This window comes from Balaenoptera musculus, chromosome 13, assembly GCF_009873245.2.
Source record: "Balaenoptera musculus isolate JJ_BM4_2016_0621 chromosome 13, mBalMus1.pri.v3, whole genome shotgun sequence".
Lineage (NCBI taxonomy): Eukaryota > Metazoa > Chordata > Mammalia > Artiodactyla > Balaenopteridae > Balaenoptera > Balaenoptera musculus.
In genome coordinates, this window is record NC_045797.1 from 70570543 (window position 1) to 70585886 (window position 15344).

The 15344-nt window shown below is 36.5% G+C and overlaps 1 protein-coding gene across 27 annotated transcripts in view; it reads left to right on the top strand.

The window, feature by feature from the left end:
• DTNB (dystrobrevin beta) overlaps positions 1-15344 on the top strand; it is a 279721-nt gene that overhangs the window by 153573 nt on the left and 110804 nt on the right. The window contains exons 10-11 of one of the 27 annotated variants that reach the window (XM_036873653.1): positions 3384-3517; positions 3861-4330. The exons of 25 other annotated variants lie outside the window; for them this stretch is intronic. In XM_036873653.1, coding sequence (XP_036729548.1) covers positions 3384-3517; positions 3861-3886 — 160 coding nt within the window. In that variant the 3' untranslated portion in view covers positions 3887-4330. Of the gene's footprint in view, positions 1-3383; positions 4336-15344 lie in introns of those variants that run through there. One more of the 27 variants, XM_036873652.1, reaches the window with a different exon arrangement.

The following is a 15344-nucleotide window of genomic DNA, read 5'->3' on the forward strand; positions in this document are numbered from 1 at the left end:
TGTGCCATTACTTTTATTATCAAAGCTGATAATATTTCTCTTCTCTCCTATGATCATAACTAAGTCTTCTGAGATTTATTAAGGGCTCAATCTAAAAGTTGAAAACCAAATAACAGCATTTTCAGTTAATTCCATTCATTACAAAGTCAAGCAGTGTGCTGTCATTCTGTGTACCCTTTGTTTAGTTCCAGTGTCACAATCCCTGTGCAGTTGTTCTCGTCAGAGTTCAGTGGGATCTTCTTTCTTATAGACCACAGGTAGCTCAAAAGTGTGCCTGTTGACTTTATAACTGGACTGACTTTCTTGTACTGTTTTTGTGGTGGTTTTTCCTTCAGTTTCCCATTGATTTCTTCTTCCTGGGGAAAATAAATGCTTTTCTCCCACTGTGTTCCATAGTAGATTTTACTTATTTGTGTGTAATCCATTTTTTGGTTAAATTTGTTAACCTTTCCCCTTTTTGGTTAGTGTTTTTCATTTGAATTAAAAACAAAAAACAAAACCCTTGCCTGCTCCAACATTGTAGTGATATTTCTCTCTCTTTTTAAGCTTTGAAGATGTCCTTTTTACATATGTCTTTAATTCATCTGGAACAAATTTTTGTGTGTGGTGTGATGTGGAATATCCAGTTTTCTCTCTCTCTGCATTTGAATAATAACTTGTCTCAATGCCATTTTTTGGATAATCCATCATTTCCCCACTTAACTACAATGCCACCATTGTCATAAATGAAGTTTGCAAATACGCACGGTCTGGTTTCTGGGCTCTTTATTCTGTTCCTTTGGTCAAAATGTCTATCACTATGCCAATATCATACTATCTTAATTACTGTAAGGGATTAAGTCATCTTTTTTAGGAGTGTCTTGTCTATTCTTTGCCCTTTGCTCTTTCATATAAATTTGAGAATCAGCTTATTGAGTCCCTCATAAAATTTTGTTGGAGTTTTGATCAGAGATTTATTGAATCTAAAGATCGAATTGGGAAGAACAGACATCTTTATAATATTAAGTCTTCCATTCCATGAATGCGTTATGTCTTTCCATTTATTTAAATATCCTTTTGTGCCATTTAGTAAAGCTTTATAATTTTTCCTCAGAAAGGTCTTGTACATGTTAAATTAATTCTTGTGTACTTTGCATTTGTTGCTGCTGTTGCAAATGATGCCTTTTTTCTCTGCAGTTATTTTGAGATATAATTTACGTGGAATAAAATGCTCCCACTTTAAGTGTACAATTCAGTGATTTTTGGCAAATGTGTACAGTCATGCAAATGGTATCTTTTTTGAACTATGTTTCTTAACAGTTTGTTGCTGGTGTATGGGCATGCACGTTGCTTCTGTATTTTAATCCACTATGTAGTCATCTTGTGTAACTTGTTCATAATTCTAGCAATTTGTACTCACATTCTTTTGGATTTTCTATAAATCATTATATCACCTGCAAATAATGATTGCCTTTTGTCTTCCCTCCCATTCTTTATGCTTTTAAATATACTCATTTTTTTTTCTTTTGGTTTTATTATGCCGGCTAGAGCCTCCAGTGCAATATTGCATGCAATGGTTTGATAGGCATTCTTGCATTATTACTGATACCAAAGAGAACACTTTCAGCATTCATTTTAGCATGTCTTTTGATGTTGGTTTTTTGTAGAAACTGTTTATCAGATAAAAGAGGTTCCCTTTTATTCCTAGTTTGCTAGTGCTTTCTTTTTGTCATGAATGATGTCAAATTTTATCAGAGACTTTCTGCATTGAGATGATAGCCTGAGTTTCTTTATTCTCTTAATATAGTGAATTACATTAATTGTTTTTTAAGCAACCCTACATTCCTGGAATAAACATAAGGTGACCCTCCCTTTAATACACTGCTAGATTTCACTTGCTAATATTTTGTTTTGCTTTTTTCTATGTTTATGAGTTAAATTGTCCTGTAATTTCCCTTGATTTTTTTGTTTTGTTTTTAGGACAAAGTTTGCCCAGTTTGCTATCTTCAAAAAGTTGAGGAGAATTCTCTCTTTTTATGTTTTTTGGGAAGAGCTTGTTTAAGATTGGAATTATTTGCTCCTCGTATTTTTGGTAAAACTCACCAGTGAAGCCATCTGTGCCTTAAGCCTTCTTTGTGGGGAGATTTTTAACTATTAATTCCATTAATAGTTAAAAAAAAAACAGTCTTTTAAAAAAAGTATAAGACTATTCTCATTTTGTATTTCTTTTTGAGTCACTTTGGAACATTTTATAGATGTAGGAGTTTGTCAGTTCCATCTAATTTTCAAAGTTATTGGCACAAAGTTTATAATATTTATCTGTAGTATCTGTGCTAACATCTTTTTCATTCCTACTCTCACATATTTACAGTTTTTTCCTTTTTTTTTTTCTTTCCTTGAAAAATCTTGCCATAGGCTTGTCCAGTCTGTTAGGCTTTCAGAGGACCAACTTTTGGTTTTGATGATTCTTTTATTGTATGTACTGTATTTTAAAAATTTCATTTATTTCCATCCTTTATTATTTCTTTTGTTAAAGCTTCTTTGGGTTTATTTTGCTACTCTTTTTCTAACTTATTTAAAGATATGGTTAGCTTACTGATTTCAGGTTTTTTCCCCCACATTTAAGCATTTAAGGCTATAAATTTCTCTAAGCACTACCTGAGTAATGTCCAAGTTTTGTTATGTAATTTTTTTATTGTTTAATTCTAAATATTTTCTAAGTTCTGTTATTTCTTCTTTGAGAAGTATACTTTCTTAATTTCCAAACATATGAGGGTTTTCTAGTTACCTTTTTGTTATTAATTTCTAATTTAATTTCATTTTGGTCTGAAAAATGTTCTGTATTATTCAGTTCTTTCAAATTTGTTGAGACATGCTTATTATCTAGTATATGATCAAGTTTTTATTATGTTCCAAGTAAACTTGAAAACGTTGGGTTGCTTGTTGGGTACAGAGTTTATAGTAAATGAATGTATGTCAATTAAGTCAAATTTGTTAACCATGTTATTCAAATCTTCTACAGCCTTACTTACTTGTTCAAAATTATACATATTTCACTAGGAAGTTAAAAATTTATTCTTATGTAGTGACTTTCTTTATTCCTAATAATTCTATTTGTTCTATAGTATATTTTATCTGCTAGTAACATCTTTTAAGATGTTTTGCTAGGTATGTACCCGGTATAACTTTTCCCATCCTTTTTCTTTCAATTTTTCTGTGTCCTTAGGTTTTCAGTATGTTTCTTATAAATTGTAAGCTGGATTTTAAGGGTGACATCCCACTCTAGTCACCCTTTGCCCCACGGGTAACCATTCTAATGTGCTTATTGTATATCCTTTGATTACAATAAGGAACAATCCTGTTCTTGAAAACTAGGTATTGTTTTCTATGTCCTTTTTTTAAAGTTTACACAAGTGGTATGTGAACTGTGTTTTGCCTATCCATTCTCCCTGGGATGGACATCTGGGTTGCCTTCAGATCTCTGCCTCCACATATAATGCTGCAGTAAATGCCTCAGATGTTTCCCAAATGGAGCTGGGTAAGAATTTCTTTATACCTAGAATACAGTCGTTAGGTGAAGGATTATGTACATCTTGACCAGCAGAAGTGTGTTGGGGAATCCAGTAGTTCAGTGTAGACTTTCAGTTAATCTCTCCATTCTAATTCATACCACACCTCTCCCTGGTGTGCCTGAGTTTGAAGACTTTCTGGTCAGTTTCACTAGCAGGTAACCTCTAGTTTCTTACCAGCCCAGAAAAAAAGTAGTCACCTGGCTGTGTGCTGCTGGGGAGTCCGGTGGAGGAGGTGGATGTGTTCTGCGTCACAGGCAGACTTTCAACTAATCCGGCTCTTTCTAATGCAGCCCCTCACTTCTCTTTCAGAGGCACCAGGCATCTGTAATTGCTGAGCATTCATGGTCATCTGTGTTTCCACTTCCCTTGTCTCAGGATGAACTTGACCTCAGATTTCTTCTTCTCTGTATATTAAAAAAGCCCTCCCCATTTCTAGTTTCTGTTAGTAAGGAATTCAGTGTAGGATTGAGAGCTAAGAATTGAAACCTGATTTTTTCTATATTGACTATTATCATTTTATTGTATTTACCTCAGATCTTTTTTAAAAAAAAAAAATAAAACATAGTAGATAATGTTGTGGTTTCCTAAGTCCTTCCTAATCCCATTACCGTTTCTCTCTCCCAAAGAGTAGCCACTAACATTTATTTGGTATCTGTCACTCTGTACATGTTTTTATACTTTTGCTAGATATATATGCATCTTAAAATCACATATTTTAAAACTTTATATAAATGGTCATGCTCTGCATAGTCTTCTGTAAGCTTATTACTTTATAAATATTGGGTGGGCCAAAAGGTTCATTTGGTTTTTTCCATAAGATGGCTCTAGTAGCACTTAGTTGTCTTTAACTTCATTTGAAACAATTTTGTTAGGTTGTATGTGACAGCTGTCATATCAGTGTGCATTTAAAAAAAGACTTATCAAAATCGGTGCATTTTTCTGTAGCCATTTTAATATTGAAGATGGAAGAAAAAAAGCAACATTTTTGGCACATTATGCTTTATTATTTCAAGAAAGGTAAAAACACAACTGAAACTTACAAAAAGATCTGTGCAAGTGTACGGAGAAGGTGCTGTGACTGATCAAACATGTCAAAAGTGGTTTGCGAAGTGTTGTGCTGGAGATTTCTCGCTGGACGATGCTCCACGATCGGGTAGACCAGTTGAAGTTGAAGTTTCTGGCTCTACCATCTTAACACGAGGCCTCATTGGTCACTGCAGCTGGGGAAGAGAGTGTGTGGGGACCTCACATCAATTCTTCTGTGCTTTGGTGACACGTGTCGTTTCCTTCACAACTGTACTAACTTCAAGTATAGATCATCTTCCGGGTACCTAGGAAGGAGAGGAGAACCAGATATTGGTCAGCTCTAGTAATGTATACCATAAGTGTATTCAACTTTACTAGATATTTCCAGACTAGGTATAACCTAGAACTCAAATTTTATAGTTCAGGTATTTATTAATCTAAATTATTCCCAAGCCATGTAGATAGTCAGTAGACCACTCAGAAAATGTAGTGATAGCTTCCCTTTTGTATTCTGATGAAATTTTGAGTAATTAATCCTATTTGGATTGACTAGACAACTTTTAAAGTTGCATTCAACTTTGAGGTTCTATGTTTAACAGATTTTTTTTAATATATATATTCACATACCAGTGGTTCCCAAACCTGGCTGATACCAGGGTCACTAAGCTTTTAAAAGTATAGAATACTAGATTACTTCTGTTTTAGGTCAACTGAATCATTATTCTGGGGGTGGCCTGGAATCTACCTTTTGAAAAGGTTTCCTTGTGAATCTGATCAGATTATGGAACCACTTCATTAGAACATAAATGGTTTTAGCTATATGAACAACAAGCTAAGAATTCACTATTAATTATCCAAAAATGCGTATAGAGTACAACTGAAATATAAATATGTGAACAGCAATTCTTAATGCTTGCTGAAATTTAAATTTTCCATTCATTCAGCAAATATTTATTAAGGATCTTCCAGGTATTATGCAAGGTGCAAATAGTATTCACACAGTACTTTGCTTACTTGCAAATAGGTTTGAGTGACAGTGAAGAAGCCAATTTTATAAAGTACAGTGTTTTCGGCTGGCTTCCTTAGGAAAAAGTTACAAGTATAGATGAGAAAATTGTGAGGAGTGGGCCACTGTGCATTTCTTAATCATGATCAGGAAAAAGAAAAAGATTGCTGTTTTGCACTTAGAGATGAAGGTAGCTTCTACATTTGAATGCTTAAAGTCAGCAAAATATTTCATTTAGATAGGATCATGATTGTTTTAATCATTGTTTCACTATATTAATTTAGAAGGGTCCTTTTTTGGACAAAGAATAGACAACATTCTTGTACTTCAGGAGTCTTTACACATTGCAGGTATTATTTTCAGACACTTAATGTTGCTTTTATTTGTTTTACTAAAAATCAGTAATCCTGATTTGGTTGAATGACGTCTACCAAGGAGGCTGAGAGTTGGGAATAGGGACTGGATGACCAATGTACTTGAACTAGGCCACTAATTAAACACTTTTCAACTAGGCTCACCCTTAATAGTTATTTCTTACATAGCATGCTTATTTGCTCACAAATTTTCAAAAAAAAGGGAGCATGCTGGAATGTATATATCTTTGACCATTTCAAGCTTGATCTTTCTCAGAGTAGAGAATAAAGTTTCTTACTGAAGTTTTAGTTTAATGGGCAAACTTGTTAATTTTTTTCTTTATGTTTCTGGCTTCCATTTCATATTTAAAATTAATTTTCTCCCTTCAATATTATAAAAATACCTCTGTCAATAAATTTCTTATTTCTGTATTTTTTCCTTTTCTGTTGTTGTTGTTGTCAGATATGAGCTAGGAATTTAAGTTTATTTTTTTCAAAATGGAGAGCCATTTGTCCCACCTCTATTATTTTCCTGTTTACTGTGTTGCAGTTTTAATTTTGCCTTCCTTTTGACAATTGATACTCACTTTGAAAACTCTGAGAAATAATATAGATCACATATTTGTCCTATATATATAAAGTAATTGTCTAACAAGATGTCTTTACCTTGTAGTCTGTCTTTATCTTACTGGTAGGTTAAGAAAGGGTTTTGTGAAGAATAACATTTACAGTGAAGCCTAAAACATAAATAGGGATTAGGTACATGGAGGGCAGCGGGAGGAGTATTGCCAGCAGAGGAGGAGCAGGAAAACAGAGAGCAAGAGGAAGGCTGCAGAGGTAGGCAAAGGCCACCTGAGATTTGGGACATTATCCCAAATTGAAGGGGTTTGGATAGGAGAGGGACATGTTGAATTTTGCATGTTAAGAAATCACCTCCTGTTGTGTGGAAATAGGGAGTGGGACAAGGATGAAAAAGCCGAGGCCAGCTAGGTTTTTTTTTTTTTCCATGTACCAGGTGAGAGATGATGGTGGTTTGGACTATCGTGGTGGTAATGGAGATGGAGAAAAGTTTGTAAACATATTTTATTTTATTATTATTTTTTAACATCTTTATTGGAGTATAATTGCTTTAAAATGGTGTGTCAGTTTCTGCTTTATAACAAAGTGAATCAGTTATACATATACATATGTCCCCATATCTCTTCCCTCTTGCATCTCCCTCCCTCCCATCCTCCCTATCCAACCCCTCTAGGTGGTCACAGAGCACCGAGCTGATCTCCCTGTGCTACGCGGCTACTTCCCACTAGCTATCTATTTTACATTTGGTAGTGTGTGTATGTCCATGCCACTCTCTCACTTTGTCCCAGCTTACCCTTCCCCCTCCCCGTATCCTCAAGTCCATTCTCTAGTAGGTCTGCGTCTTTATTCCTGTCTTGCCCCTAGGTTCTTCATGACATTTTATTTTTATTGTTTTTAGATTCCATATATATGTGTTAGCATATGGTATTTGTTTTTCTCTTTCTGACTTACTTCACTCTGTATGACAGACTCTAGGTCCATCCACCTCGCTACAAATAACTCAATTTCATTTCTTTTTATGGCTGAGTAATATTCCATTGTATATATGTGCCACATCTTCTTTATCCATTCATCTGTTGATGGACACTTAGGTTGCTTCCATGTCCTGGCTATTGTAAATAGAGCTGCAATGAACATTTTGGTACCTGACTCTTTTTGAATTATGGTTTTCTCAGAGTATATGCCCAGTAGTGGGATTGCTGGGTTGTATGGTAGTTCTATTTTTAGTTTTTTAAGGAACCTTCATACTGTTCTCCATAGTGGCTGTATCAATTTACATTCCCACCAACAGTGCAAGAGGGTTCCCTTTTCTCCACACCCTCTCCAGCATTTATTGTTTGTAGATTTTTTGATGATGACCATTCTGACCGGTGTGAGATCATATCTCATTGTAGTTTTGATTTGCATTTCTTTAATGATTAATGATGTTGAGCATTCTTTCATGTGTTTGTTGGCAAACTGTATATCTTCTTTGGAGAAATGTCTGTTTAGGTCTTCTGCCCATTTTTGGATTGGGTTGTTTGTTTTTTTGATATTGAGCTGCATGAGCTGCTTCTAAATTTTGGAGATTAATCCTTTGTCAGTTGCTTCATTTGCAAATATTTTCTCCCATTCTGAGGGTTGTCTTTTTGTCTTGTGTATGGTTTCCTTTGCTGTGCAAAAGCTTTTAAGTTTCATTAGGTCCCATTTTTTTATTTTTGTTTTTATTTCCATTTCTCTAGGAGGTGGGTCAAAAAGGATCTTGCTGTGATTTATGTCATAGAGTGTTCTGCCTATGTTTTCCTCTAAGAGTTTGATAGTGTCTGGCCTTACATATATGTCTTTAATCCATTTTGAGTTTATTTTTGTGTATGGTGTTAGGGAGTGTTCTAATTTCATTCTTTTACATGTAGCTGTCCAGTTTTCCCAGCACCACTTATTGAAGAGGCTGTCTTTTCTCTACTGCATATTCTTGCCTCCTTTATCAAAGATAAGGTGACCATATGTGCGTGGGTTTACCTCTGGGCTTTCTATCCTGTTCCATTGATCTCTATTTATGTTTTTGTGCCAGTACCATACTGTCTTGATTACTGTAGCTTTGTAGTATAGTCTGAAGTCAGGGAGCCTGATTCCTCCAGCTCCGTTTTTATTTCTCAAGATTGCTTTGGCTATTCGGTGTCTTTTGTGTTTCCATACAACTTGTGAAATTTTTTGTTCTAGTTCTGTGAAAAATCCCAGTGGTAATTTGATAGGGATTGCATTGAATCTGTAGATTGCTTTGGGTAGTAGAGTCATTTTCACAATGTTGATTCTTCCAATCCAAGAACATGGTATATCTCTCCCATCTATTTGTATCATCTTTAATTTCTTTCATCAGTGTCTTATAATTTTCTGCATACAGGTCTTTTGTCTCCTTAGGTAGGTTTACTCCTAGACATTACATTCTTTTTGTTGCAGTGGTAAATGGGAGTGTTTTCTTAATTTCACTTTCAGATTTTTCGTCATTAGTGTATAGGCATGCAAGAGATTTCTGTGCATTAATTTCATATCCTGCTACTTTACCAAATTCATTGATTAGCTCTAGTAGTTTTCTGGTAGCATCTTTAGGATTCTCTATGTATAGTATCATGTCATGTGCAAACAGTGACAGCTTTACTTCTTCTTTTCCGATTTGGATTCCTTTTATTTCTTTTTCTTCTCTGATTGCTGTGGCTAACACTTCCAAAACTATGTTGAATAGTAGTGGTGAGAGTGGGCAACCTTGTCTTGTTCCTGATCTTAGTGGAAATGGTTTCAGTTTTTCACCATTGAGGACGATGTTGGCTGTGGGTTTGTCATATATGGCCTTTATTATGTTGAGGAAAGTTCCCTCTATGCCTACTTTCTGGAGGGTTTTTATCATAAATGGGTGTTGAATTTTGTTGAAAGCTTTCTCTGCATCTATTGAGATGATCATATGGTTTTTCTCCTTCAATTTGTTAATATGGTGTATCACATTGATTGATTTGTGTATCTTGAAGAATCCTTGCATTCCTGGGATAAACCCCACTTGATCGTGGTGTATGATCCTTTTAATGTGCTGTTGGATTCTGTTTGCTAGTATTTTGTTCAGGATTTTTGAATCTATCACTGATATTGGCCTGTAGTTTTCTTTTTTGTGACATCTTTGTCTGGTTTTGGTATCAGGGTGATGGTGGCCTCGTAGAATGAGTTTGGGAGTGTTCCTCCCTCTGCTATATTTTGGAAGAGTTTGAGAAGGATAGGTGTTAGCTCTTCTCTAAATGTTTGATAGAATTCGCCTGTGAAACCATCTCCTCCTGGGCTTTTGTTTGTTGGAAGATTTTTAATCACAGTTTCAATTTCATTGCTTGTGATTGGTCTGTTCATATTTTCTATTTCTTCGTGGTTCAGTCTTGGAAGGTTGTACATTTCTAAGAATTTGTCCATTTCTTCCAGGTTGTCCATTTTATTGGCATAGAGTTGCTTATAGTAGTCTCTTATGATGCTTTGTATTTCTGCAGTGTCAGTTATTACTTCTCCTTTTTCATTTCTAATTCTGTTGATTTGAGTCTTCTCCCTTTTTGTCTTGATGAGTCTGGCTAATGGTTTATCAATTTTGTTTATCTTCTCAAAGAACCAGCTTTTAGTTTTATTGATCTTTGCTATTGTTTCCTTCATTTCTTTTTCATTTATTTCTGATCTGATCTTTATTATTTCTTTCCTTCTGCTAACTTTGGGTTTTTTTGGTTTTTCTTTCTCTAATTGCTTTAGGTGTAAGGTTAGGTTGTTTATTTGAGATATTTCTTGTTTTTTAAGGTAGGATTGTTTTGCTATAAACTTCCCTTTAGAACTGCTTTTGCTGCATCCCATAGGTTTTGGGTCGTCGTGTTTTCATTGTCATTTGTTTCTAGGTATTTTTTGATTTCCTCTTTGATTTCTTCAGTGATCTCTTGGTTATTTAGTAGTGTATTCTTTAGCCTCCATGTGTTTGTATTTTTTACAGTTTTTTTCCTGTAATTGATATCTAGTCTCATAGCATTGTGGTCGGAAAAGATACTTGATATGATTTCAGTTTTCTTAAATTTACCAAGGCTTGATTTGTGACCCAAGATATGATCTGTCCTGGAGAATGTTCCATGTGCACTTGAGAAGAATGTGTATTCTGTTGTTTTTGGATGGAATGTCCTATAAATATCAGTTAAGTCCATCTTGTTTAATGTATCATTTGATGCTTGTGTTTCCTTATTTATTTTCATTTTGGATGATCTGTCCATTGGTGAAAGTGGGGTGTTAAAGTCCCCTACTATGATTGTGTTACTGTCAATTTCCCCTTTTATGGCTGTTGTATTTGCCTTATGTATTGAGGTGCTCCTATGTTGGGTGCACAAATATTTACAATTGTTATGTCTTCTTCTTGGATTGATCCCTTTATCATTATGTAGTGTCCTTCTTTGTCTCTTGTAATAGTCTTTGTTTTAAAGTCTATTTTGTCTGATATGAGAATTGCTACTCCAGCTTTCTTTTGATTTCCATTTGCATGGAATATCTTTTTCCATCCCCTCACTTTCAGTCTGTATGTGTCCATAGGTCTGAAGTGGGTCTCTTGTAGACAGCATATATACGGGTCTTGTTTTTGTATCCATTCAGCCAGTCTGTCTTTTGGTGGGAGCATTTAATCCATTTACATTCAAGGTAATTATCGATATGTATGTTCCTATTATCATTTCTTAATTGTTTTGGGTTTGTTATTGTAGGTCTTTTCCTTCTCTTGTGTTTCTTGCCTAGAGAAGTTCCTTTAGCATTTGTTGTAAAGCTGGTTTGGTGGTGCTGAATTCTCTTAGCTTTTGCTTGTCTGTAAAGGTTTTAGTTTCTCTGTCAAATCTGAATGAGATCCTTGCTGGGTAGAGTAATCTTGGTTGTAGGTTTTTCCCTTTCATCACTTTAAATATGTCCTGCCACTGCCTTCTGGCTTGGAGAGTTTCTGGTGAAAGATCAGCTGTTAACCTTATGGGGATTCCCTTGTGTGTTATTTGTTGCTTTTCGCTTGCTGCTTTTAATATTTTTTCTGTGTATTTAATTTTTGATAGTTTGATTAATATGTGTCTTGGCATGTTTCTCCTTGGATTTATCCTGTATGGGACTCTCTGTGCTTCCTGGACTTGATTGACTATTTTCTTTCCCATATTAGGGAAGTTTTCAACTATAATCTCTTCAAATATTTTCTCAGTCCCTTTCTTTTTCTCTTCTTCTTCTGGGACCCCTGTAATTCGAATGTTGGTGCGTTTAATGTTGTCCCAGAGGTCTCTGAGACTGTTCTCAGTTCTTTTCATTCTTTTTCTTTATTCTGCTCTGCAGTAGTTATTTCCACTATTTTATCTTCCAGGTCACTTATCCGTTTTTCTGCCTCAGTTATTCTGCTATTGATTGCTTCTAGAGAATTTTTAGTTTCATTTATTGTGTTGTTCATCATTGTTTGTTTGCTCTTTAGTTCTTCTAGGTCCTTGTTAAATGTTTCTTGTAGTTTCCCCATTCTATTTCCAAGATTTTGGATCATCTTTACTGTCATTATTCTGAATTCTTTTTCAGGTAGACTTCCTGTTTCCTCTTCATTTGTTAGGTCTGGTGGGTTTTTGCCTTGCTCCTTCATCTGCTGTGTGTTTCTCTGTCTTCTCATTTTCCTTAACTTACTGTGTTTGGGGTCTCCTTTTTGCAGGCTGCAGGTTCGTTGTTCCTGTTGTTTTTGGTGTCTGTTCCCAGTGGCTAAGGTTGGTTCAGTGGGTTGTGTAGGCTTCCTGGTGGAGGGGACTAGTGCCTGTGTTCTGGTGGATGAGGCTGGATCTTGTCTTTCTGGTGGGCAGGTCCACGTCTGGTGGTGTGTTTTGGGGTGTCTGTGGCCTCATTATGATTTTAGGCAGCCTCTTTGCTAATGGATGGGGTTGTGTTCCTGTCTTGCTAGTTGTTTGGCATAGGGTGTCCAGCACTGTAGCTTGCTGGTCGTTGAGTGGAGCTGGGTCTTGGCGTTGAGATGGAGATCTCTGGGAGATTTTTGCTGTTTGATATTACATGGAGCTGGGAGGTCTCTTGTGGACCAGTGTCCTGAACTTGGCTCTCCCACCTCAGAGGCACAGCCGTGACGCCTGGCTGACACACCAAGACCCTGTCATCCACACGTCAAAGACTGAACTTGATGAGATTCAATCAGTGCCAGCAGAAGACAGATGATGGCTGAGGCCAAGGTGTCACCCTCTTACCTCATGTCCAAGACCACCATTTTTTTAGCTGCACCCTCAAAGAAACGTACAGCAGGGAAGTTAAGACCCAGGTGTCCACTTGCAAGAGTCAACAGAAGCTCTACAGCGGCTAGATTGTGGACGACAAACCGTGGGTCCGAAGGCAACACAGGAAATGTTCACACACGCATGTAAAAGGGTCTCCCACACTTTTGTCCAGTCTAATACCCTTTCCTTTTCCTAATCTTGTGTTTACAAAATCGTTTGGCAAGGCTTTCAGTAGAGTGCAAATACTCCTAAGAGATTAGACTCCCCCAAAACAAAACAAAAACTGATTGCAGACCACTGACACCTGCACTTCAGGAACAGCAATGTCATCGGAACACGGAAGATACAGAGTTTTTTAGCAGAGAGACACAAAAAAAAAAATCTGCTAGTTCCATGAAAATCAACCAAGCAAAAGGTTAAGAAACAGACAGCTGTTGAACCTGGTGCTTTGGTAACAAGGGTGACTTCTAAAGTAACTCTCCTAACAACACAGCCCTTTCTCCTTCTTCACTCAGCGGACGCACGAGAGTGGCCAACATATTTTTAAAATCTTAGGTTTTACCATTAAATGCCTACAAGTAAAATTAAGACTCTGGTGGAAATTTGGCACAGGAATTGAGATTAAGTATATTTTAATGCTAATTGCTTACGTTTCATTGTTGGCATAGGGTAGAGATACTCAGATGCTCACAAATTTGAGATTCAAGTGTTGATATTTATTGAACACCCACAGTGTTCTGAGCCCTTTGTTAACCTCTTCCATGTATGTTATTTCATTTAACCCTCACAGCAACCTTTGTAGTATACATAGCATTAACCTGTTACATATCAGGGAACAGGATCGGGGAGGTTGCTTGACCTGCCCAAGATCACACAGCTACAAAGTGCTGGAGTTGGGACCAGAGTCTGGGACTCCTCACTCCATGCCAAACCTTCTTTCCTGGTTTCCTAACATGCTGACCCAGTAAGAAATTGTTATTGTAGAAACTTATGGTAATCAAACCGTTATTGAACCCTGTGGTTAGGTTTAGAATCAAGGGCAAACATCGAATAGCTGTAACTGGGTTGGTTGAAAAATATAAGGGAGGCAGTGTGATGTGACAGAAGAAAAACTAGATTAAAAATCAAGAGACAACAGTTTACTTTTCTGTAAAATGGTGGTAATAAAACTCATCTTAATTATCTCAGGATATTGTTTAAGGATAATGTATCTGAAAGTGCTTCTAAGAGGTTAGGATGTTATAAATACTGTATTCTAAACTTTTAAAGTCTTTTCCTCAGAATAAAGTAAAGCATGTCATAAAAATGTACACTCTGCAAAGGCTGGGACTGTCTTGTTTGTTCTTCACTGAGTTCTCAGTGCCTAAAATAGTGCCTGGGACATGGTAGACATTTAAAATGTATTGAATTAATGAATGACACTAAACATGATTTATATAAACAGACATCTACCCCATCCCCCTTCTGTTTGTTTGTTTTTCTTTCAGTAAATAATATAGGTCACATACCTACAGTACCTAAGGCTTCCACTAGATGTCAGGCATATTTCCTCGATTGGGCCATTGTATTTCTTTTCTGGTGAGCTGAGAATATTACGTAAACAACGTTTTTCAAATAAACCTCAAAAAAAAAAAACCAGTTTACTTATCATCAACACTGTAGCAAGTTTCCTTCTAAGTCTTTGAGAGAAATTAGTTGTTTCTTTTGGTCAAAACATTTTTGTGAAACTTCTGACCGTTGAAGAGTCTGATAAACTTTCTGCTAGCCTAATTCAAGCAGTTTGCTGGTGCTTAGGATCTAATTATCTAAGCACATAATTCTTTTTTTTTTTTTCTTAAATTTATTTTATTTTATTTTGGGCTGTGTTGGGTCTTAATTGCTGTGTGCGGGCTTTCTCTAGTTGTGGCGAGCGGGGGCTACTCTTCGTTGCGGTGCACAGGCTTCTCATTGCGGTGGCTTCTCTTGTGGAGCATGGGCTCTAGGCACGTGCGCTCAGTAGTTACGGCTCACGGGCTCTAGAGCGCAGGCTCAGTAGTTGTGGCGCACGGGCTTCGTTGCTCTGCGACATGTGGGATCTCCCTGGACCAGGGCTTGAACCCGTGTTCTCTGCATTGGCAGGCGGATTATTAACCACTGCGCCACCAGGGAGGCCCTAACCACATAATTCTTATATCAGATTTCTTTAATTAGCAATTCATCACCATTACATTTCAGTTTGTGGTTTATATATTTATTTCTGATGTCGGCTCAGTATATTTGTTCCTCTGAATTCCAGCAAGGAGGAGCATGACTGGTGTCCCCCTCGATGCACCACCTGTGACTGATCTGTTCTCTTAAACGGCGGTTACTGCAGCCCACAGGCTAAATCCAACCTGTCACCTGTTTTTGTCTGGCCCATGACCTGAGAATGATTTTTTTATATTTTTGAATGGTTGAAGAGAAATAAACAGGAGAATAATATTTTGTGAAAGTTATATGAAATTCAGATTTCAGTGTCCATAAATGAACGTTTATTGGGACACAGCCATGCTAATTCCTTTACGTATTGTCTATGGCTGCTTTTGGGCTACAG